General features: G+C 40.2%; 1 protein-coding gene, 1 non-coding gene and 1 pseudogene across 2 annotated transcripts; 2 read left to right on the plus strand and 1 right to left on the minus strand.

The window, feature by feature from the left end:
- Positions 1 to 10,041: 10,041 nt before the first annotated feature.
- On the plus strand, positions 10,042 to 12,414 carry LOC133711055 (uncharacterized). The gene is made up of 2 exons (XM_062137231.1): positions 10,042 to 11,680; positions 11,771 to 12,414. Exons 1-2 carry the CDS (start codon positions 10,050 to 10,052, stop codon positions 12,372 to 12,374), a joined length of 2,235 nt encoding a protein of 744 aa, XP_061993215.1. The 5' UTR covers positions 10,042 to 10,049; the 3' UTR covers positions 12,375 to 12,414.
- A 4,019-nt stretch (positions 12,415 to 16,433) lies between these two features.
- Positions 16,434 to 21,783, plus strand: LOC133711529 (uncharacterized; annotated as a pseudogene).
- Positions 16,809 to 16,915, minus strand: LOC133713248 (small nucleolar RNA R71). The gene has a single exon (XR_009847915.1). It is a non-coding gene; the product is annotated as a small nucleolar RNA R71 (small nucleolar RNA).
- Positions 21,784 to 25,563: the final 3,780 nt, after the last annotated feature.

Genomic DNA, 25,563 nt, shown 5'->3' on the forward strand with positions numbered 1-25,563 from the left:
CTGATAGGAGCATAAAATGCTACGAATTGATAGTTTAACCCTTAACACTTTTACTTTGTTATTTCGTTAAAAAGATCAAACTAACTATGTTATTTTCTTAGGAGGTTTGTGGATCAACCATGGAAAAATAGGAGCTCAATTGTGGCAAGTTAAGGCTCAGATATATAATAGTAATGCAAAAGATGAAGGACAACCATTTATGTGGTCAGAAACAATAAGGGAAGCTTGTGGAAAAATTCGTGCAAAACAGTTGCTGAGAAGCAAAGTATGAAAACTGGAATCTGCCTTATTTTCTTCTGTATTTGGACCCCATTTTGAAGATATTTTGAGTGCACCATGGCAGCAATTCTTGACTAGATTTGAAAACCAGATATTTCACTACAATAAAGCCAAATCAAGTGGTCATAATAGTCAAGGATGAAGTCTGCAACGTTGCACAAAGTAGGCATCCTGATCAGCTTTCCACCTTCAGTCTTATCTATGAAGCATTTTGGAGCTGTCTTTTGGAGACTTTCTTGGAAAGTCTTTTAGAAGGTTATTGTTTGGACCTCAATAAATGATATCATAGGGAATTATAGGCCTAAGAAACGTTCAGAAAGATAGCTACAAGGTCGGTGTACAAGCCCATAAATTTGACCAGAAGATAAGGAAAATCTGGAAATTTCTGACAGACCTTATCTTGAAGGCTTTTCAAGGCTGCTTTTGGGCAGCAAGTTGAGGGGATTTTTAGAAGATCTTTATACACTCTTAAAGATCAACATCAAGGCTTGTACCTTGTTAAAAATCACATTCAAAGCTGAAATGAAACCGAGTTAAAAGAAGGGCTAAAAAGGCAATCCTAAGTGAGGTAGATAAGGAAGTCACATTCCTTATCTCTTGGCAGATTGTTTTGAGGCTTCTTGGGGATCCTTTGCTGAGTTATACACATTTTCTATGAGCTGTTAGCATGTTTCATATCAGCTGTAAAGGATCTACAAGTCAAAGAATTCAGTCTAAGAAGAGAAAATCAAATAGAACAAGTAAGCAAGCTTGGCCTAATTGCAAGAGTGCCCTTGAAACTTGCAACTCCTACATAAAGGGGCCTCCTTCCATGTTTTATAAAGAGGAGTGACCAACCACATACACACCAGATCACATAAAAAGAACCAGAGACACACCAAAGAAGAAGAAGAAGAAGCAAGACTGCAAAATCACACCAGAAACGATCGATCACTGCTTCTCAAAGATCGATCGTTGATCATATTTTTCTCAATTTCTGATTTTTGTTGTCTTCCTTTTTCATGAACTCCTTTGTGTTTTTGATTCCGATTATGTGTAACTAAATTTCCAGTAGCTAGTGAGCTGTTGAAGCCCCTAGACATGATCCATAACATGCTTTGATTTTTGGTTTGTTTTCAATTAATAAAGTTGAGGTTTTGTTTACCAATTTCTCATTGATGAATTCTATGTTTGTATGCTTTGGAGGACTACTTAGTATGCATGCTAGGGTTCTAATACTTTGATTGTTTAATGCCTGGATCAATAGTTGGATTCCTCAAATTATCTAGAGAAGTAATTGGTAGTTTTCACTAGCAAGTAAACAAAACCCTAGGTTTAGCATGGCTCTAAGTTATTTGCGATGCCTAGTGATTGCTCAAACTCTTTTCAAACTTAATGATCTCTGCATGTTTAATCTAATAAACGTACCTTTAGGTTGCATTGCTTGGGAATAGTCTAGGTGTAGAGCACTTCCTGCCTAGCGTACAAAGTAAGAAAGAGTAATAGGTTGTGTTCAAGCGTACCGAGCCAATCTGAGCATCTTCAACTAAGTTTTTTTTTTTTGAATAATCGAGCCAGTAGGGCGAATATATATTCATCACAAGCCAGAATAGGCCATTACATACCCTTCCGCTGCCATCTATAGACAGACAAGAAGATAGTGGTAGTACCCACAATGGTACATAGAAAATAGACCCACTCATTGTACAAGGAGTACGTAGACATAGCGGGAATCCCCCTTTGGTACTACGCCGGAGGCGCTAGAGAGATCCGGCCCTCCCAACCTAACTCTTTAGCCAATAAACCTAGCTGCCTAGAGACCTCAATTGGTGTACACCTAGATCCACTGAGAATTAAGCCGACAAGACCAGACCAAATGCAAAGACTAAATGCACAAAAGTGCCTAGACTGTCCCTGAAACCAGAACAATATTGTAATTTAGACAAAAACTAAATAACCGGAGCATCTTCAACTAAGTTAATTGGTGATAAATTGGACAAAGTGTGTTGTGTGTGATTGTTGGGGGTGGATACTTCCTTCCTAGCTAGTTTCATTATCTTGATCTCAACCAACTTCAAATCTGCTTCAATTTCATTTTTCTTTCTGTTCTCTGTTTTTCTGTATTTTATTTTCATAACAAATCAACTCCAAAATTCACCAAATTTTGTGTGCTAGACTCTTTACGTGTCTAGTATACCTCTGTAAAGTTTCGTATTTTTTTCTGGGTTGTTTTCGTTAGGTTTTTAGTTTGTTTTTCGACTGCAGTTTAGTAGGAGCTGCAGTCACGTTTTTGTGACTTTTGTTGAAGCCTTTAGTTTATCTTAATCCTCTGCGGGAGACCCTTATTTCCCTATATTACAATCGACATATTTGCAGGAGAATAAGGAAAATCAATAGCTTTAAAAAGAGCTATCATTTACTTATTGAATTGTCATTCAGTTTGATTTGTAAACTATCTGTAATGTAATATGTGACTCTAAAGAACGAGTCGGTATTGACATTTTGAGATCAGTTTGTTTAGTTGCTTAATTTAAATGAAAAATTTTCTATGTGTGTTTTCTTGTGTTTGTTCTCGCGTTTCGGATTTGAATTTATTTATTCAAAATTCGGGGCATGACATATTCAATCTCCGAAAATCGTTCTTGAAAGCAAATCCACGAGATAAATCGAAAATCAAATTCTGAAATTAAATTATATGCTCCAAATATTACATGATAATTAAATAAAGCATTAATTCAAGAAATAAACGCATGCATCATCATTTAAAACAAAAGTCCACTCACAGATTTCAGTTAAGACGACCGTCAAATTATTTCTTCTCCAACTTGCATTATCCGTCATCCTGAACAGTCAATATAATAAATAATTGTTTCTCAAGAACCGAGACTTAATTTATGATAGGTAAAAATCGAAATTCTAAACGTCTCCTTTGAGCTCAACTCCTTCAATCCACATCAGATTTTATCCAAACTTCACCAATAACATCTATACATCGATTTACAAATTCTAATGCAAATTCGAGAGAAATCCGATGGTCGGATTCTCGTAAATCGATAACCGAAATTCTAAATTTTCGGAAATGCATAATCGATTCAAAACTTTTCCAATCTTCACCAAATTCACATATTCAAATTAACTCTACAATAATTATAGGATTTAATAGGCTAAAAACAGGGACCAAAACAATGAAATTTTCCAATTATGATTTCTTCCTCCGCGCTGCAAATCGCTGTAACAGGTTTGAAGAACATGAAGAGTGACTCACTGCGCTTCTAATGGACCTGGTTTGGTCGTCTGTGGTGGCCAGAAATGAGAGCAACCGGCATTGACTCCGAAATAGCTACAGTCGGGTTTTTGAGATTATAGGGCTGTTTTCCGGCCAAACCGCCACAAATCACCGCCGTAGGCTTCAAGGGGAGGAGGAGGCGAAGCCAACGACGCCGTTGGCACGCCGTCAAATGGTCTAGAGGCGGAGATATGCCGGAGAGAGAGAGAGAGTTGCATAACAAAGAGAGAGCACGGGGAGATAGAGAGAGAGTTACCGAGTGGGTTCCGGAAACCTATCACAGTAACTTTCCATTTATATAGAAACTTACCATGAACAGTAAGTTTGCAATTCATCCATAACTTTCGTATACGAACTCTGATTTTTACGTACCACATATGTACGGACTCGGTTTAACGTCCTCTACGACTTTGCAGAAGAAAATTTTCTCAAATTTTGACCCGAACAAAAAGTCAACTTTTAGGGCCACTAAAAGTATTGAAACAAAGTAAAAAGTGAAAGTAATTGCCGTTTACCGTCCAAATGACTAGTAAACCGGTAAATTTGAGATACGAGACGTAACAATCTCCCATCCTTATAAAAATTTCGTCCTCGAAATTTCATATTGCCGAAGTAGAAGTAGGACGCACGCATCAATCCGAAATACAGCATTCTTGAAGAAGATAGTTCGTCGACTATACGAAAATGGTGATGATAGTGCACGAAAAAGATGTGCAACTCTGCTCAAATCATGTAGAAATTAGCTTTAGATCTAGTCCAAGAGTTGGCCAAAACTCTCACTTAACGTCATCACTTCCACCTTTTTACTTACCACCATCGGTGACCGGAGTCACAGGAAAACATGGAAATTAGTCGTAACAACCAAGGATCCGACTTATCTTCTCCACCCTCCACAGTTGAACGATCCGAGAATAGGGACAAATTGGATACCAGAGAGTGATCTGTACACTACGCTGTCATAAGGTGTCTAAATGGAGGAATTTCCAATCCGGTTTTCTCTGTGAATTGCAAAGTATTGTTCCAAAATGATGCTTGCAAGACCAACTACGTCACATGACACATCTCCCGAAACTCGGTTCAAAGTCAGAACCACTATTACTATTAATCCCACTTCATTAACAATCTAGATTCTAAAACAATTCTAGCAGCCAAAGACAGCCCAAAGCTACGGTCGCTCGACTCAGACACTCACGCACGAAATAGAATTCCGGTCTCGCACCTTAAACCCTGCCCCAACAATCTTGTTGGCATCCAGGAAGAGATAACCACAACATTCCCTCGAATCACATTTCGTAGCACAACTTGAACCTGTAGAGTAGTCTTACTCTACCATTAACAGGGAAAGGTGCAAGACATGTAAACAATTCGATAAGCAGTGAAATCCCTATGAGGTCGGCGTACAAGAGGCATAACACATGAAGGAAAACCAACTAGACATGTACGTTACACACTTGATGAGTACATCAGCACCGAAAAGTAAACGATGGGGAACCGCTGCAGTTAGGCCATCACTCGAGGGGTACTAAGTAACATCAAGCATATAAGGTAACATGATAGAAACAAGTCCACAGAATCTGACAACCTAATGCTCTGATACCAAGTTGACAGGACCCGCCCCAGATTTCACCCTGAAATCCGAAGTGGCATTGCGGGGCCCACCTTAGAAGAAATTTTACCAAAAAATTAGCCGAACTTCCCCTAAAAATGGACTACCCAAAACCTGTAGAAAGACATTTACACTTCTAATGTCAAACACCATCCTCAACTCTTAGAGCCACCCTTCTCCCCAAATCACAATATCTTCCAATTCACATTACACAAATCTCAACTAAATAACATTAATCCCACAGGTTATCAAAGCAATTCTAAAACAAAGGTATACTAGAATAAAAAGTATTGAGGGTAAATGATCGATAGATCCTACAATGCGGAAGCAGTGACAACTATGCCTCAACTCCATGTACGCTCGACCTCAACTAATCTAGCCTGCAAACTGGGCATTTGAATCTGAACGGCCCAGGAGAAAAGTATTGAAAAACACGTTAGTGTGAGTGGACAAAAATAAATAAATAAATAGAATAAGTTAAATTAAATAAATTTTGATACTTTCCCACAAATGCATTATTTCCAAAATCTCGATGCATGCAATATTTATAAAATATATTTCTGAAATATATTTCTCGCCAAACGAAATGTTCGTGAAAACATTCCAGCCTTGCTGGTTAAAAGAAATCAAACTAGCCTCGCTAGTCAAGTAACGGTAGAGTATTAGGAAGAAGAAATCACCATACAACAAAGGAGCCTCTCAGGCTCGGGTCGGAGCCTCCCAGGCTCTATCCTCGACTTCGACCCACAAACACATAGTAAGTGAGGAGGAGCCTCGACTGCAATTCACGTGAGGAGGAGAACTAGAAATAAAGCAACCCAAGTATGGTGAAGGAAACATTCGAAAACTAGTAAATCCATAAATCCATACGGCTTCCCCAATTCCTCACAACAAAATAAATATATTCCAATGACGTGGCCGTGCACGCCAAAATATTCTCAAATTCATATACAAATAGGCGAGAAATAATAAATATAAATAATTCCCTCGAAAATCTCATTTTCGATATAAATCCATAAAGCTCAACATCGGTTAATAATATATAATATTAATTCCTGGAATTTACCTCGGAAAACATATCGTCGAAAATCACATAAATCATAAATTCGAATAATACTCATATATCGAAAATAAGCCATCGAAAGCTCAATATGCAAGAAATAGTAACACAAATCCATTTCACAAATCATAATCAAGATAAAATATATTCAATCTCCGAAAATCGTCCTTGAAAGCAAATCCACGAGATAAATCGAAAATCAAATTCTGAAATTAAATTATATGCTCGAACTATAACGTGATAATTAAATAAAGCATTAATTCAAGAAATAAACGCATGCATCATCATTTAAAACAAAAGTCCACTCACAGATTTCGGTTACGACGACCATCCAATTATTTCTTCTTCAACTTGCATTATCCGTCATCCTGAACAGTCAATATAATAAATAATTGTTTCTCAAGAACCGAGACCTAATTTAAGATAATTTGAAATCGAAATTCCAAGCGTCTCCTTTGAGCTCAACTCCTTCAATCCACATCGGATTTCATCCAAACTTCACCAATAACTTCTATACATCAATTTACAAATTCTAAGGCAAATTCGAGAGAAATCCATCGGTCGGATTCTCGTAAATCGATAACCGAAATTCTAAATTTTTGAAAATTCATAATCGATTCAAAACTTTTCCAATCTTCACCAAATTCAGATATTCAAACTCTACAATAATTATAGGATTTAATAGGCTAAAAACATAGACCAAAACCCTGCCCTAAGCGCTTCCACGCGCCACCTACAGTGGCGGCGCGTGGGGCTCACTCGCCACCTACAGTGGCGGCATGTGGGGCTCACGCGCCGCCGGCCACCATCACCAATGGCTACCAAATTTCATGTACCATATCTTCTCAACATTGCCAAAAACTTTCTCAACTGTGGAAAAGTCAGAAAATACCTCTAAGTGGTCGAACAATTAAGCAACCCGAAGTACAGTGAAATTTTCCAATTATGATTTCTTCCTCCACGCTGTAAATCGCTGCTAGAGGTTTGGAGAGCATGAAGAGTGGCTCAAGGTGCTTCTAATGGACCTGGTTTGGTCGTTTGTGGTGGCCGGAAATGAGAGAAACTGGAGTTGACTCCGAAATAGATACAGTCGTATTTTTGAGATTATAGGGCGGTTTTCCGGTCAAACCGCCACGAATCACCGCCGTAGGCTTCAAGGGGAGGAGGAGGCGAAGTCAAAGACGCCATGGGCACACCGTAAGGTGGCCTGGAGGTGGAGATATGCCAGAGAGAGAGAGAGTGTGTGTGTGTGTGTGTTACCGAGTGGGTTCCGCAAATGGAAACCTGCCACAGTAACTTTCCATTTATATAGAAACTTATCTTGAACAGTAATTTTGCATTTTCATCCATAACTTTCGCATACAAACTCCGATTTTTACGTATCACATATGCACGGAGTTGGTTTAACGTCCTCTACGACTTTCCAGAAGAAAATATTCTCAAATTTTGATCCGAACAAAAAGTCAACTTTTAGGGCCACTAAAAGTATCGAAACAAAGTAAAAAGTGAAAGTAATTGCCGTTTACCGTCCAAATGACTAGTAAACCGGTAAATTTGAGATACGGGACGTAACATCAAGTTTTTCGTTCTCTCATTTGTCTAAATGTCTCACACTTTTCCTATGAACCAAACCATGTGAGAGTAAATTTTTCATATGCATCCAAGATAAACCAGAGCAGAATGAGCAACAAATCAAGTAATAATCAAGGGAAACTATTGTTGATACACTTACCATAAAGTTTGCAATCATCCTGGAGTTGATGAATCTTAACCAGTCATCCGTAGAATGTGTATGATCAGGTTTGCATATGACAGCAGGCTTGCTTAATTCATTACTTCTTTTAATGTCAAGCTTCTATAATCTTGCCAAGGCTTAGACATTCTTTGAAAAATTACATTCTTGGGACATTCGTCCATAATGTAATAAGTCAAAACAGGAAAATTAAATCAACAAAACACTACTTTTGTACAAAGTACAAACAACAATCATACTAATCTGTTACAAACTTGTAATTAAAAGGTAACTTACAGTGATGTTTTGCCAGATTTTAGTTTTAATTTGAATTCATCTGAGAGTGCTTTCCCAGTCCAGGAGCGAATTGTCAATGGTACTAGTTCACTTGTAGTGACCCCAAGGAATGTAGCAAATCCAGCTGCATGTTTCCCGTAAGGCTGACTTCTTTCATTGAATTCAACTAGATACTATCACTTTTCCTTTGTCCAATGCCTTCGCCTTACCTCTAGGTTTTCTGTTTGAAATTTCTGAATTTGTTGTATCTTGAGATCCTATACTAGCAGGTGCTTCAAGAGTATTTGAACTTCCCTCTGACAGTAGATATACAGATTCAATGCAATCGAAACTACAAGATCCTAATTTGCAAAGGTAACTAAAATATAGTCAAACAAATCTAAGGCTCCTTGATCACTTTTTGTTGGTAGAAGAAAGTTAAAATAAAGCAAAATAAGGAATTTTTCCAACAGTGGACATAATCAGCTCTTTGCTGTAAGTCATTACATCAACTGCTATCATTCCTTGATCAACTATTCTGAACCACTGCAAGTGGCCTAGTGGTTCTTGCCTAGTTGGGTGTGCTCCCCAACCTAGGTTCGAACCCCGAAGCTGTCAAAGTGGCCAGGCACTGTGCTGCAATGCACAGTTGGAGCATTTCACATGCGCCGAAGGGGTTTATCTTGGGTTTAGGAAACCTTTGGGTTCCCCTTGACAAAGTCAAAAAAAAAAAAAAACCTATGATGCACGGAAACGCCAAAATGGCCTCGTTTCCCGTTTCGGAACCGGAAACGGGTTGGAAACGCCCGGAAACGCGGATCGGGGTTTGGAAACGTTTAGGAAACGTACGTATCCACTGCGGAAACGCCAGCAAGTAAATAAATAGGAAACGTGGGGGTAATACTGACTTTTTACTCTGCAAAAAAAAAAAAAAAAAAAAAAAAAAAAACAATCAAAAGACCTAGACGCGACCTCAGACCGTCGTTTCTCTTCAGATCGAGATAGACGCGACCTCAGACCGTCGTTTCTCTTCAGATCGAGATAGACGCGACCTCAGACCCTGAATACAAGATCGAGATCGTTTCGCCCAGTTCGTTCGGACGAAGGAGGCTCTTCTTCTGATCGTTTCTCTTCTGTTCGGACGAAGGAGGAAGGACGAGACCCAGTTCCTCTTCGTTTCTCTTCTGCTCGGACCCGGTTCGGTCGTTCCTCTTCTTCTGATCGTTTATCTTCCGGACGAGACCAGTTCGGTCGGACGAAGGAGGAAGGCTTCTGATCGTTTCTCTTCTGCTCGGACGAAGGAGGAAGGACGAGACCCAGTTCCTCTTCGTTTCTCTTCTGCTCGGACCCGGTTCGGTCGTTCCTCTACTCCGAATCTTTTCTGCTCAAGACCGCTTCAGGTATGTTTGTTATGCTCTTTTTCTCATATTTGTTCTTCAATTTATTCAATTTGGAGCTTGGAGCTGTGGAGCTTGTTCTTCTGATATTGTTATGCGATGTGTGTATAGTGTATACTATGAGATATTGTTATGCGATGTGTGTATACTATGGGCTATTGTTATGCTTCTGTGTGTATACTATGGGCTATGGGCTATGGGCTAGTTCTGATAACGTTACACTGTATAGCAGCAACTAATTGGGTACATAGTTCTTAATTTCTTATTGGTGTACCGTTGAGAATGGGGATTAGAAGCAATATTGCTTTATTGTTTTGGCTGAGCTTATCTGCTAATTGGGTAATCATGCTAAATATTGGGTTCTTTGCATATTGGTGTAACGTTGAGAATGGGGATTAGAATATAGTAATTGAATTGTGTATTTTTCAGGAACCATGAGCAGCGGAGGAACACCTCCTATTAGTTCTAGTGCCGGGTCTGTTAACGCCGGTGCTAGTAGTGGATCTGCTGATCCTGAAAATGAGACCATTGATGATAAAGCACCATTGTGGAAATTTGTGAAGAAGATTGAAAAAATGCCAGGTGGAGGAAGTTGGAGGTGGCGGTGCAGTTTTTGCAAATTGCACTACAACGGGTCTTATACTAGAGTTCGTGGTCATTTGTTGAAAGAAGGAACAGCGGGGATAGCAGTTTGCAACAAGGTTACTCCTCATGCATTTACTCAAATGTCCAAGTTGGTGAGAGAATGCAAGGAGAGACTAATGAATGCAGCTCCTAGACAAGTTCCTCTACCATCATCAGGACAACAAGGGGGGAGTTCCAGCACAAGTAGCTATGGGATGAGTTATCATGCCTATAGTGAAGCACAAACAGCAAGTGATGGTGGAAAGAAGAGGAAAACAGCTGCTGGTTCAGTTGAAAAGGCCTTCCAAAACTCAGCTAGGGAGCAATGCGATAGTGAGGTTGCAAGGATGTACTACACCGGTGGCTTATCTTTCAACCTAGCTAGAAATCCACACTATCGGAACTCTTACATTCGTGCTTCTACCCTTCCAGGCTACATTCCACCAGGCTACAATGCTCTAAGGACTACACTTCTTGCAAAAGAAAAGAAAAATATTGAGCATCATTTACAGCCAATCAAGATTACATGGAAAGACAAAGGTGTGAGTCTTTGTAGTGATGGTTGGTCTGATGCACAAAGAAGACCATTGATTAATGTGATAGCAGCTTGTGAGAGTGGTCCGATGATGTTGAGGGCTATAAACTGTGAGGGGGAATTCAAGGATCATGCATTGATTGCAGACTTGATTATAGATTCCATCAAGGAAGTGGGTTGGGAAAATGTTGTACAAGTGATTACCGACAATGCTCCTGTTTGTTCTAAGGCCGGTGCCTTGATAGCAAGTAAGTATCCTACTATTTTTTGGACACCATGTGTAGTGCATACTTTGAATCTTGCTGTCAAGAATATTTGCACACCTTCATTAGTTGCAAGCAATGCGGATGTGTTTGATGCATGTTGTTGGATACAGCCAGTTTCTGAGGATGTTATGTTTATCAAGAACTTCATTATGAATCATGGAATGAGATTAGTGATGTTTAATGACCATTGCAATTTGAAGTTGCTTTCGGTTGCTCCCACAAGGTTTGCATCTACGTTAATCATGCTAAAGAGGTTTAGGCAAATCAAAAATGGTTTGCAACAGATGGTCATCAGTCCAAAGTGGGATGATTACAAAGAAGATGATGTTAGGAAGGCAGCTTCTGTGAAAGAGAAATTATTAGATAAGTTGCTGTGGGATGACATTGATTACATCATTTCTTTTACTGAGCCTATCTATGAGATGATCAGGAGAGCAGACACTAATAGGCCTTCTCTTCATTTGGTGTATGAATGGTGGGATAGTATGATTGAGCAAGTAAAGAAAGCTATCTATAGGAAAGAAAGGAAGCAACCTCATCAAGAGTCTCCATTTTGGGATGCGGTGTATAAGGTTCTAATGGCTCGTTGGTCCAAGAGCAATACTTCTCTCAATTGCTTGGCACATTCATTGAATCCGAAGTAAGTATAACATTTGTTTCTCTTTTGCTTGTTTGTTTAATCTTTCATAAAATATAATGTGAATTAAACTTATTCTTATTTTATATCTAGGTATTATAGTTCGGAATGGCTTAGTGAAGATACTAATCGTGTTGCTCCCCACAAAGATTTAGAGATTACAAGGGAGAGGAAAAATTGTATCCTTAGATACTTTGCCAATGAAGATGATCGAAGGAAAGTTAACATAGAATTTGCCAATTTTTCTATGTGCATGCAAGAGTTTGGAAGTGGAGATGCTATGAAGGATAGGTTTATTATGCAGCCTATAACATGGTGGGCTGTCCATGGAGCTTCGGCACCATCTCTCCAAGCCATAGCCTTCAAGGTTCTAGGTCAACCTTGTTCTTCTTCATGTTGTGAAAGAAATTGGAGTACTTACAATTTCATTCACTCTGTGAGGAGGAACAAGATAACACCACAAAGAGCGGAAGATTTGGTGTTTGTGCATACCAATCTTCGCCTTTTAGCTAGAAGAAGCCCAAGTTATAATGAGAGTGCAACTCAAATGTGGGATGTTGGAGGTGATGAGTTTGATTCATTGGAAGAGACTAATGTTGGAAGGCTTGAGATTGCTAACCTTTCACTTGATGAACCACAATTAGAGGGGGTTTTGTTTGAAGATGAAGACCTTGAGGATGTTGTTCAAGTTGAATGAAGTTGATGGTTGGAGACTTGTTATTAGTGGTGTTAACCTTTTATTTGAACCTTTGGATTGATAATGTTTGATTGTCATAAACTAGTAATTTCTAATTTGTTTATGTTCCATATTTTTTTTTTCTAATTATATATATATATATATATATATATATATATATATATATATTTAATTGGCGTTTCCTTCACGTTTCCGTTTCCTATTACATTTAAGATTTGCCGTTTCCACGTTTCCGATCGTTTCGTATCCGGAAACTCGTACCCGTTTCCGTGCTTCTTAGAAAAAAACTATTCTAATCATAGATAACTCATATATATACCTGGTCCTGGTATCTAGCTTTTGATCTAACATAGATAGCTTATATCCTTGCTCTTTGGTCGCTTTTAATTTAGGAAGAATGCCAAACATGCTTTTTTTATGAACAGGAAAGACAAAATAATGATTAGTTATCAGAAAGTTTTCAGATGACTTGTGTTTCTTATGAATAGAAATAAAAAGAAACTAATTGGGAGTCCCTTCTCTCTCGAGTAAGGGTGGTGTCGTGCTAGGGTTTCTAGACGGCCATAGATTTCTTTCTTTTGCCTTTCTTCCTACTCATGCTGTGGGGAATCCAGCTACTAGGCAAGGGGTTAAGGCGGGTTGCAGACTTGTTTAGCAGGATGGAACAGGTTGTGGAAGATCTGGCACAGAAGTTGTCCTTTTCGGAGGCTCCAGATCTTGAGGTTGTTAAAATCGAAGATGTTGAACAATTAGCCTAGAAGAAGTTCTGGTTGGTGGGTAAGTAGTTAACGAATAAACAGTTTAACAAGGAGGCGCTTAAAAGCACTATGAAGAGGATTTGGCGTACGAGGGAGGAAGTGACCATTTTTGAGTGGGAAGGCACGGACAGGTTCCTCTTTTCTTTTAAATCAGATTTTGATCGGAGGATGGTGATGCGAGGAAGCCCGTGGACTTTCTACAATGCCCTGTTACTGCTCACTGCTACAGATGGTCGAACAAATCCGAGTTCCATTCCTTTGGAACTGCAAACTTTCTGGATTAGAGTCAGGGGACTTCCACCAGATTTTCTTTCACCGGCGATGACCCGCAGAGTTGGAGGCATTCTGGGAGTGTTTGTTGGATTGGATCCACACAAGAAAAGTGATTGCACGGGAAGTTTTCTCCTAATACGAGTTGGGTTGGATGTCTCCCAGCCACTACGGTGATGGATCAAATTGGATTTGGGGTTGGGGGAGGAATCCAAGTTGCGTTTGGAGTATGAAGATCTACCCTATTTCTGCTTCTACTGTGGACGTCTTTCCCATGTGAGCTCTCACTGTCCATGGTTTAAAGATGGGACGATCACTGAAATGCAGTAGGGTAGGTGGAAAACGTTATTGAAGAATGTGTTCACCATTGATCCAGAGTGCCAGTTGAAGGGTGTGGCTTTTGGTTTCATCAAGGATAAGTCGCAGTGGAAGATGACAGCTCCTGAGCCTATGATAAGTGGAGCAGTGCGTTCCCAGGCAGAATGGATTGAAGAGAATCCGATCCAGGAGGTTAGTATGGATGTAGATGGAGTTGAAGAGATGGTGGGGAAACAGCAGGAGGCAAAACGGCGGCGCGTGAATCCCTTGCCCAAAGCGCGTGAAGATGGAGTATTAATTATGGGGAGTGATTCTAGGGATGCTGCTCTGATTTCTCTACCTATGATTTCGAAGACGGTTTTGCCGGAGATTATGTCTGGACCAGTGGTTGGTATTAAAGCGGGAATGGAGAAGAATTTAAGTTTGGATACTGTTTCTCACGACGTGTGCGGGCCGGGTGGGAATGGGCTGACTGGTTCAGTTGCTAAGTCCAGAGGGAGGCCCAGAAGTGTAACAGTGGATTACAAACTCCTTAATAATAGGAGTGTGGGAAAGAGTACTTCTAGAAACTTCCAGAAGGAGTTGGTTTCTGGTAATTCATCTTCTAAAAAGCAAGGAAACAAGAAGGTGGTCGAGATGCAGGAAGGTGAACGTAGAGTTGAAAGTAAGACTAGTAAGAAGGGTTTGGGACGTGGTCGGGGCTTTCCTGTGGGTGGTAGGAGCTGCAGGAAGGGTTTGTCTATGTCTCCTACGAAGAATGGTGTGTCTTCAAAAGTTGTCTCGTCTTCACAAATCGTGATGGGTTCCTGTGATAGGACGCATCACGAGAAATGTTCGCTTTGAGCTGGAATGTGCAGGGTTTGGGGAACCCGCACAACTTCCGAGCGCTCCAACGCCTCTTGATAGGTTCATAATTTCATATATTTTTATACCCTTAAATGTAGGATTCTAGGCTTAGTTCTTATCATTTTTGATTCATTTACTTTGTGTTTGTGTTTTGTAGGTTAAATTGGAGAAAAGAAAGATTTGGAGCTTAAAGTCAAACGCGGGATTGAAAGGATGCTTGCTATCCTGAGCGTCCAGAATTGTCTCTGCTGTGCGTCAACTTCATAGATTAAACTGTACCTTCTCAGAAGGAATTAGCAGGCGAGCCTTATACCATTGGAAAGATACGGATGTTAGCTTTCTGAGGAATTTTACGGAAGTGTATTCGCATTCTTGTGGAGGAAGTTATGATGGTTTAAGTGAACCTAGTTCGGGAAGGCAGATTCTGACGATTTTCGGAATCTGACTTCTGAGGCCCAAGTCCGTTGTTCTTAGCACTTGAATGGAACAAGGCTGAACGTGTTTGACATATTTGGAGTAATTTCTTGCATTGACTTTAATAACCCTGCGTTGCTTTGGAGAGAAGAAATCTATTCAAAGTTGGACTAGAAGACCTAAGAAGCCCAAGTCAAGTAGGATTTGGAAAGGGAGATAGAGGGCAGAAAACCTAGCACGCCTAGAGACACAAGAGAGAGCATATTCTGCAGAGAACAAGGAGAAGAGAAGCTCTCACCATCGCTGACCCGAGTTCCTCAATTCTTCCATTGTCTGTTTCATGATTCCTTTGATTCTAGTCATGCTTTTCATAGTTATGGATTGCTAAACTTCTAAGCTAGGGCTGAGATGAAGCCCCTAGTATGACTATTCTATTTGTTTAGTTGGTTGCTATTGAATTTCTGGATTTCTATGTTAAACTCTTAATCACCGTTTCAATATAACTTTTATTCAAAATCTTTGCTCGGGATCAATAAGACCTAGGTTTTGTTTATGAGTTATTTGGTTAGAGAACATGATGCTTGATCAATGAGTAGATGTTTTCTAGGGTGCCAAAAGATAATTCAATCTTGTGATTAACGAGTCGTGAATTGAGAATACAAGTGCTTGATCATAGTCGATATTCTTGTTTGCATGATTTCCTAGTTCTTTTGTGCTTAATGGAGTTGAACATGTTTGCTTGAACCTGATCATTAAGTGGAGTAAATTATAGTTTGGCTACTTGAGGGTTCTATACAGGATCAATAAGTTGGAATTCATAGGTTAGAAGAACTTTGGCATATGTCCGGGATCAATAAGGCTTATGTACGGAAATCTTTAGCATGAAATCTAGGTGTTCAATAGTTAACAACTAGAGAATCGGATGGAAGTATTAGGTGGTGGATTCAATGCTTTAGCATCTTCATAATCTGTTCTTAAACTCTAAAGAATCTCATTGCTCATTCTTGTCTTTAATTTCAGTTTTTCTTTCTTTAATTTTCTGTTTGTGAGATCATAAAAATCAGTTTGTCTCACTTAAGTATAGCACATTTGTCATAACAAAATTGTTTCAATCAGTCCTTGAGGGAATGACCTCGTGCTTGCACCTCTATTCTACAATTGATTCGTGCACTTGCGAGTACTAAATTAAAATTGACAACAAGTTTTTGGCGCCGTTGCCGGGGACTGACTTAATTCAATTTGATTTGTCAGTTGTGCCATACTTAATTTTTGTATAGTTTTTTTTTCTTTTCTTTTACTTATTTTTTGTTTGTTTTTCTTGTAGGTTTGAATTTTGTTTATGCAAGGTCGTCGATCCCAGAATTTAGATCTCATTGTATACGATCCGGAGATTGAACGAACTCGTAGGAGACTTTTAAGGCAAGCAAGAACTCAAGCACAAGTTGCGGTTCCAATGGCAGAAGATGAAACCAAAGCATTGAAGGAGTTCACGGCTCCTATTGCACTCACAACATCATCTTGTATTGTTGTAGCTCCTATTCCTGCAGGAGTGCGTTTTGAGATTAGACCAGCAACAATCCAGAGCTTGCCTAACTTTTATGGGAAGACGAATGAAGATCCTTATCTCCATGTGGAGGAATTCAAAGACATATGTGGAACTTTTCGGTATGAGATATCAGATGAGCAGATCCGTTTAAGGCTTTTTCCTTTTTCATTGAAAGACAAGGCAAGAAAGTGGCTAAGCTCTCTTCCCCCTGGTTCCATCAATACTTGGGATGATTTGGTTAAAAAGTTCTTGTTGAAATTCTTCCCAGCTAAGAAAACCAATGCTCTCCAAGCAAAAATTTTTGGTTTCTCTCAACCCGAAGGAGAACCTTTTTATGAGAGTTGGGAGCGTTATAAGGATTTGTTCTTGAAGTGTCCTCACCATGGATTTTCTAAACCCCAGAAGGCTCAATTTTTCTACAGAGGTTTGAACTCCCAGAGTAGAAGTATGGTGGATGCTACAGTTGGTGGAAGCTTGATGGGAAAGACGGCAGAAGAGGCAATTCAAGCTTTTGAGACTATATGTGAAAATTCGCAGCAATATGATCCTTATACATCAGTGCCCAAAAGAGGAGGACTATATGAGGTTAGTGCAAGTACTAAGTTGGAAGAGCAAGTGGCAACCTTGGCGAGACAAATGAAGAGCCTTACTCCTCTGTTAAATAAGGCTGCAAGGGAAACATGTGCTTCGTGTTCAAGTATTGCGCATACCATAGAGGCTTGTCCCGAAAATTTCTTTCAAGATGAGCAAGTCAACATGGTGAATAATTATAGAAGGCCTGTGAATGATCCTTTTTCAAATACATATAATCCAGGTTGAAGGCAACATCCAAATTTCTCTTATAGCAATAATAATCAAGTGCAGATGCCAAGGAATCCTCCCATGCAAAATTATCAAGGGCCAATTGAACAAAAGAAACCATCTCTTGAAGACACCATGCAGCAACTTGCACAAAATCAGATGGAATTTCAAAAGGCTAATGCTCAGATGCTTCAAGCTATTCAGGAGACCAAGAAAGAGCAGCAAGTTCAATCTCAAGCTATTTCTAAGCTAGAAGTTCAAGTTGGTCAGATTGCCACTGCCTTGAATGAGAGAGAACAAGGGCGTTTACCTAGCCAAACTCTTGCTAATCCAAGGGGTCAATTTGAGAAACATGAGCCTATGAAAGCTGTGATCACGTTAAGGAGTGGAAAAGAAGTTGATATTAAAGTTCGTAGTCCAAGAGATAAAGAAGAAGTCGAGCAAAAAGAAGAAGTTGAACAGGAGATTGATGAGTATGTTGCTGTCCCAGAAATTAATGAATCAGCAGAGAAGGATTCTGCAGGAGGATTGAAGCTGCAACAGCAATCCCGAAAACGAACTGATTCAAACCCAGCGACTTCTAGCACCCCAGAAACGACTTTAAGGCATACTGCAGAGTCTCAATTTGTTCCTCAACCTCCATATCCACAGTTGCTTCAGAAGCCAAAGAAAGATAGGCACTTGACCGAGATTATGGAACTATTTCGCAAGGTGCAAATTAATATTCCTTTGCTTGATGCCATTAAACAAATCCCAGCTTATGCGAAGTTTTTGAAGGAGTTATGCACTAATAAGAGAAAATTTGAAGATCATGAGAAGGTGTTGTTGTCAGAAGAGGTCAGTGCCGTAATTCAAAGAAGACTCCCTCCAAAGTTGAAGGATCCAGGAAGCTTTACAATCCCCTGCACAATTGGTGACCATTATTTTGAGCGTGCTTTGATGGACTTGGGGGCCAGCGTTAACCTAATGCCATACTCTCTATATTTGAAATTAAAGCTTGGTGACCTGCAACCAACATCAATCACCTTGCAATTTGCAGACCGATCGGTCAAGAGGCCAAAGGGAATTGTTGAAGATGTGTTAGTGAAGGTCGATAAGTTCATATTGCCTGCAGATTTTGTCATTCTTGAAACTGAACCAGATGCTTATTCAAGTGAGGATGTACCAATCATTTTGGGTCGTGCGTTTATGGCTACAGCGGATACAATAATTAAAGTGAAAGATGGACTTCTATCTATGACAGTTGGCGACATGTCAGTGGAGTACAAGATTTTTGAAGCGGGTCGACGTCCCTCTGATGATGGTAAATGCTTTATGGTTGATTCTATTTCTCCTATTACTCATGAATCTTTTATTTTGAATTCATCTCAAGATCCCCTTGAAGTATGTTTGACACAATCGGGAATGGATTTTGATGCCAAGAGAGAGGTTGATGAGTTAGAGAAGCTTCTTAATGCTGCACCGGTTTTTGAATCAAGAAAGTGGAACCAATTTGAGTCTTTACCTCTATCCACAAATAAAGTTGTGCCTTCCATTCAGCAAGCACCGAAGTTAGAGCTCAAGCCACTACCACAACACTTGAAATATGTATTTTTGGGTGAATGTGAGACACTTCCAGTGATTATTGCTTCGGACCTTTGTGAAGAAGATGAAAAGAAGTTGTTGCAAGTTCTTCAAGCTCACAAAACAACGATTGGATGGACAATTGCAGATATTAAAGGTATAAGTCCTACAATGTGTATGCACCGAATCCATCTTGAAGACAATATGAAGCCAACACGTGATGCACAAAGGCGTTTGAATCCACCAATGAAAGAAGTTGTGCGAGCTGAAATTTTGAAGCTTCTAGATGTTGGAGTTATATATCCAATTTCAGATAGCCAATGGGTTAGCCCAGTTCAAGTGGTGCCTAAAAAGTCAGGAATAACCGTTGTGAAGAATGAAAAAGATGAATTAGTGCCTACAAGGATGACTACGGGTTGGAGAGTATGTATTGACTACCGAAAGCTCAACACTGCCACACGCAAAGATCACTTCCCATTACCTTTCATTGATCAAATGCTTGAGCGATTGGCGGGTCATAGTTATTATTGTTTCCTTGACGGCTATTCAGGGTATAATCAAATTCCTATTGCACCGGAGGACCAAGAAAAGACTACATTTACTTGCCCTTTTGGTACTTTTGCTTACCGGAGAATGCCTTTTGGATTGTGTAATGCACCGGCTACCTTCCAACGGTGTATGATGAGTATTTTCTCCGACATGGTGGAGCGATTTATTGAGGTATTTATGGACGACTTCTCTGTTTTTGGTTCTTCTTTTGATGATTGTTTGCTTCATTTAGCTCTAGTGCTCAAAAGATGTCAAGAAACCAATCTTGTGCTAAACTGGGAGAAGTGCCATTTTATGGTCAAGCAAGGTATTGTGTTGGGACATATTGTTTCAAGCAAAGGCATTGAAGTTGACAAAGCAAAAGTGGATTTAATTACCAATCTTCCTCCACCAACAACAGTAAAGGGAGTGCGTTCTTTCCTTGGCCACGCCGGATTTTATCGGCGTTTCATGAAGGATTTTAGCAAAATTGAAGGACCCTTGAGCAATTTATTAGCAAAAGATGCAGAATTTGTGTTTAATGAAGCATGTCTAGAGGCGTTTAACAAGCTCAAGGCCCTCCTAACTTCAGCTCCTATCATAAAGCCTCCGAATTGGAACTTACCGTTTGAATTAATGTGTGATGCGTCGGATTATGCGGTGGGTGCAGTTTTGGGGCAGCGTATAGAGAGGCTTCCTCATGCTATTTATTATGCTTCAAAGACTCTAAATGATGCTCAGCTTAACTATTCTACCACGGAGAAAGAGTTGCTTGCAGTTGTGTTTGCTCTAGACAAGTTCAGGTCTTATTTGATTGGTTCCAAAGTAATTGTCTACACTGATCATGCTGCCCTTAAATATTTACTTGCCAAGAAAGATGCCAAGCCTCGGCTGATCCGTTGGGTTCTTTTACTTCAAGAATTTGATTTGGAGATAAAAGATAAAAAAGGAAGTGAGAATGTGGTTGCAGACCACTTGAGTAGATTGGTGCATGAAGATGATGAAGTGGACTGCCTTCCTTTGAATGAAAATTTCCCCGATGAACAATTGTTTATGGTACATGATTCTCCTCCTTGGTTTGCTCATATTGTGAACTTTATTGTTACTAAAAAAATTCCAGATCATTGGAGCAAGCAAGAGAGGGAGAAATTTCTTTCTAAAGTGAAGCATTATATTTGGGATGAACCATATTTATTCAAATATTGCCCAGATCAATTGGTTAGAAGATGTGTACCAGAAAGTGAGTTTCAAAGTATTCTTCGTTTCTGCCATAGTTATGCTTGTGGTGGGCATTTTGGAGCCAAGAAAACAGCGGCTAAAGTCCTTCAAAGTGGCTTTTATTGGCCAACATTATTCAAGGATGCTTTTGAATTTTGTTCTTCATGTGATCGCTGCCAACGAATGGGTAATATTTCTAAACGTGACATGATGCATTTGAGTAATATTTTGGTGGTTGAATTATTTGATGTTTGGGGAATAGACTTCATGGGACCTTTCCCTCAATCCTTTGGCAATCTCTACATATTGGTGGCAGTGGATTATGTATCAAAGTGGGTTGAAGCAATTGCTTGCAAGACTAATGATCACAAGGTGGTACTCTCCTCTCAAAGACAATATTTTTGCTCGTTTTGGCACTCCTAGAGCCATTATAAGCGATGGAGGACTACACTTTTGCAACAAGCCATTCGCATCACTTATGAAGAAGTATTCCATCACTCACAAAGTGGCTACACCTTACCACCCTCAAACTAGTGGTCAAGTTGAGATTTCCAACCGGGAAATTAAAAATATTTTGGAGAAAACAGTTCGCCCGGATAGGAAAGATTGGTCTCAACGTTTGAATGATGCTCTATGGGCGTATAGGACAGCCTATAAAACTCCAATCGGCATGTCGCCATATCGCTTAGTTTTTGGGAAGGCTTGTCATCTTCCGGTGGAGTTAGAGCACCGAGCATATTGGGCAATCAAGCACTACAATTTTGACATGAATGCAGCCGGTGAACAGAGAGCATTGCAGCTGAATGAGATGGAGGAAATTCGTAATGAATCTTATGAGAATGCAAAAATTTACAAGAAGCGCACCAAGAGGTTTCATGATAAAGTCATTCGTCAAAAGACATTCGAGCCAAACCAAAAGGTGCTGCTATATAACTCTCGACTGAGACTCTTTCCAGGGAAGTTGAAATCTCGATGGATGGGTCCTTTTCTAGTCACAAAGGTGTTTCCCCATGGAGCAATTGAAATTAAGAACTTGAGGAACAACTCTATATTCAAAGTGAATGGTCAACGTCTCAAACCTTACTTGGAGACATCTTTTGACACCAATGAGCAGCATGTTTCCTTCACTGATCCTCCAACTGAATGAGCTTAAACTTGGTCTGGCTGAAGACATAAAACTTAGCGCTTGTTGGGAGGCAACCCAATGATTCTTGGAAGAAGATGAGTGTGTGTTCATCAAGAATGAGGCTTCTAATCATGTTCACATCTGCTACCTTCATACCAGGGACGTTTCCTAACTCTTTTCTTCTATTTTAGTTTATTTTCATCCGTTAGTTTTTTTTGGTCGTTCTGTCCCCTTACTTTTATTGTTGTACTGCTGTTTTATATTCTGGGATTGCAGTATGCACTTCAATCCTGGTGCTGATTTGTTCTTCACATTGCGGACAATGCTCAATTTAAGTTTGGGGGTGGGATTTCGTATTTTTATTTTATTTTAGGTCTGTGGTTGGTGTTTTGTTTTACCTTATTCAAAAAAAAAAAAAAAAAAAAAAAAAAAAGAGAATAAAAATTAAAATTAAAAAAAAATTCTTCTTTGTTCAAGTATATTGGTATTTGAGAGAGAATTGTAGAGAGAGATGTGTATTTCATTATAGAGAATAGGAGCCCTATATATAGGGATTACAAAGTGCATAATCTAAGAGTACAAGGATTCCTTATCTAACTTGGAGTAGGAAACCTCTCCTATTACAACTATAGAACTTATCCTAGTTTGACTAGGCACACTAAGTGTCAATATCCTTCAACACTCCCCCTTGTGCCGCTCAAACTTGGTGGTGACGCTTCATCCGTTGCCTCGTTAAAAACCTTGCTCAAGTGAAAAACCCTGTGGGATAAAAATGAACTCGAGGAGGAGAAAAGAGTGCAACACGTCCTTGATCCTTCGAGACTGAGTAACTCCCCCTGATGTCGAAATCTCCCCCTGATTGCTACAATCATGGGAGTTCGGATAACCTTCTTAATCCGATACTCTTCACATGTTTCTCGAAGGTGGATTTAGGTAACGACTTAGTGAATAAGTCCGCTACATTATCCTCTGATCGGATTTGATTCACTTCAATCTTTAGAAGTGATTGTTGTTGCTGATTATAAAAGAACTTAGGCGATATATGCTTGGTGTTGTCGCCCTTGATGAAACCTAACTTCATTTGTTCAATACAAGCTGCATTATCCTCATAAATGCATGTAGGTTCATCTGTGGTAGACTTCAAACCACAACTTCCTTGAATGTGTCGAATTACAGACCTTAGCCATACACATTCACGTACAGCTTCATGTATAGCAATAATCTCTGCATGATTTGAGGAAGTAGCAACAAGGGTCTGTTTCGTAGACCTCCAAGATATCGCAGTGCTTCCCATGGTAAAGACATAACCTGTTTGGGAGCGACCTTTGTGAGGGTCAGAGAGGTACCCTGCATCAGCAAAACCCATCAAGACATCATTGTCGTTTTGATGGAGGGAGATAGGAGGACGCCGGCCACCATGGACGGGGGCGTTTTGCCTTTTGGGGTCCGATCCCAATTTTCCGTCATTCTTTTTCTCTCTGTAGGGATAGAATAGGCCCATATCAATCGTACCTCTTAGGTAATGAAAGATGGTCTTTACACCAATCCAATGGCGGCGTGTTGGCGCAGAGCTGTGTCGAGCTAACAAGTTCACTGCGAATGAGATATCCGGTCTTGTGCATTGAGCTAAGTACAATAATGCGCCTATTGCACTCAAATAGGGCACTTCGGCCTCTAATGGTTCTTCGTCCTCATCTCTTGGACGAAACGGATCTTTTCCGGGCTCAAGACTACGGCCGATCATGGGAGTACTCGCAGGCTTCGCTTTATCTTCATTAAAGCGCCTTAGGACCTTCTGAGTATATGCAGACTGATGGATCAAAATCCCATCACTACGGTGCTTGAGTTCTAAACCGAGACAAAACCGTGTTTTCCCAAGATCTTTCATCTCAAATTCGGATTTCAAGTATTTAGCAGTTTCCTTCAACTCATTTAGAGTTCCAATTAGGTTCATGTCATCGACATAAACTGCTACGATTGCAAATCCGGAACTTGTTCTTTTAATGAACACGCATGGGCATATTTCATTGTTAATATATCCCTTCCCAATCAAGTAGTCACTTAGACGGTTATACCACATCCGTCCAGATTGTTTTAATCCATATAGTGAGCGTTTTAACCTTATTGAAAACGCGCTCCGTGGTTTAGAGCCACTTGATTTGGGTAATTGAAGTCCATCTGGAACCTTCATATATATCTCTGAATCTAGATCCCCATAGAGATATGCTGTAACCACATTCATAAGCTGCATGTCAAGTTTTTCGGAAACTACCAAACTGACAAGGTAGCGGAACGTTATAACGTCCATTACGGGAGAATATGTCTCCTCGTAGTCGATTCCAGGGCGTTGTGAGAAACCTTGCGCCACAAGGCGGGCTTTATATCTTACCACCTCATTTTTCTCATTACGCTTTCTAACAAAGACCCATTTATGGCCAACAGGCTTTACACTTGGGGGTGTCTGCGTTACAGGCCCAAATACCTGTCTCTTTGTTAGTGAATCCAATTCAACCTGGATCGCATCTTTCCATTTAGGCCAATCTGCTCTTCGTTGACATTCTTCAACAGAGCGAGGTTCGATATCATCATATTCTATAATCCCTTTCGCAATATGATATGCAAATGCATCATCAATCGCCATAGAATTTCTATCCATCATCTCATGTACACTAGTGTAATTTATGGAGATCTCTCTATTCTCTGGAGTTGGTTCTGACATTGGAGCGTCCCCCAATGATGTCTCTTGGACATAACCATAATCCGGAATATTCTCATGAGATGGATTATTTATATCGATGATTAATGTATTATTTTGTGCCAAACTCGCTTTCTTTCTTGGGCGAGAATCCATCGAACCTATGGGCCTCCCGTGCTTCCTGGCGGGAGCCGTGGGCCTAGCCATAACGTCACCATCATTGAGAGATGGGACGTTGGCGCCATGCTCATGCATTCTTGAGTTGGCGTCATGTCCTCTACTTTTAGGGACATCAATCCTTGCAGGCACGTTTGCAGCAGGTATGTGTGATCTCGTCACTTTAGCGATATCAGAAAACGCATCAGGCATCGATTCTGCTACGTTCTGAAGATCGAGGATTCTCCGCACTTCAATTTCGGACTGTGCGGTTCGGGGATCAAGATGAGACAGAGTGGGGACAGACCACGACAATTCCTGTCGTTCCTGTTGAACATTGATGTTCTTATCTCCCCCTAACGACGGGAAGACTGTCTCATCGAAGTGACAATCCGCAAATCTAGCGGTAAAGAGATCGCCTGTCAAGGGTTCTATGTAGCGGATAATCGTTGGAGAATCATATCCAACATAAATGCCTAATCGTCTTTGAGAACCCATTTTGGTGCGCTGTGGTGGCGCAATTGGCACATAAACTGCACACCCAAATATGCGTAAGTGTGAGACATTAGGCTCATACCCAGTAACCATCTGGGACGCAGAGAAGGGTTGAGTGGCAGTGGGCCTCAGACGAATAAGCACAGCTGCATGCAATATTGCATAGCCCCAAGCAGAAATAGGGAGATTGGTGCGCATTACCAATGCCCTAGCGACCATTTGTAGTCGTTTAATGGCGGCTTCTGCGAGACCATTTTGGGTGTGAACATGAGGAACAGGATGTTCAACATCAATCCCAATGGACATGCAATAATCATCAAAAGTCTTTGATGTAAACTCTCCAGCATTGTCTAATCTTATAGACTTAATAGGATGATCAGGGTGGTGAGCCCTTAGCTTAATTATTTGTGCTAGGAGTTTAGCAAATGCAGCGTTCCTTGTGGACAATAGCATGA

The sequence above is a fragment of the Rosa rugosa genome, chromosome 5, assembly GCF_958449725.1.
Source record: "Rosa rugosa chromosome 5, drRosRugo1.1, whole genome shotgun sequence".
In the NCBI taxonomy this organism is placed as follows: domain Eukaryota; kingdom Viridiplantae; phylum Streptophyta; class Magnoliopsida; order Rosales; family Rosaceae; genus Rosa; species Rosa rugosa.

What these genes read in the sequence shown, in the direction of transcription:
- LOC133711055 (XM_062137231.1), top strand. Translation starts at nt 10,050, where the DNA reads ATGAGCAGCGGAGGAACACCTCCTATTAGTTCTAGTGCCGGGTCTGTT. An exon ending in GCACATTCATTGAATCCGAA is followed by an intron (nt 11,681 to 11,770) that starts GTAAGTATAACA and finishes TTTTATATCTAG; the next exon opens with GTATTATAGTTCGGAATGGC.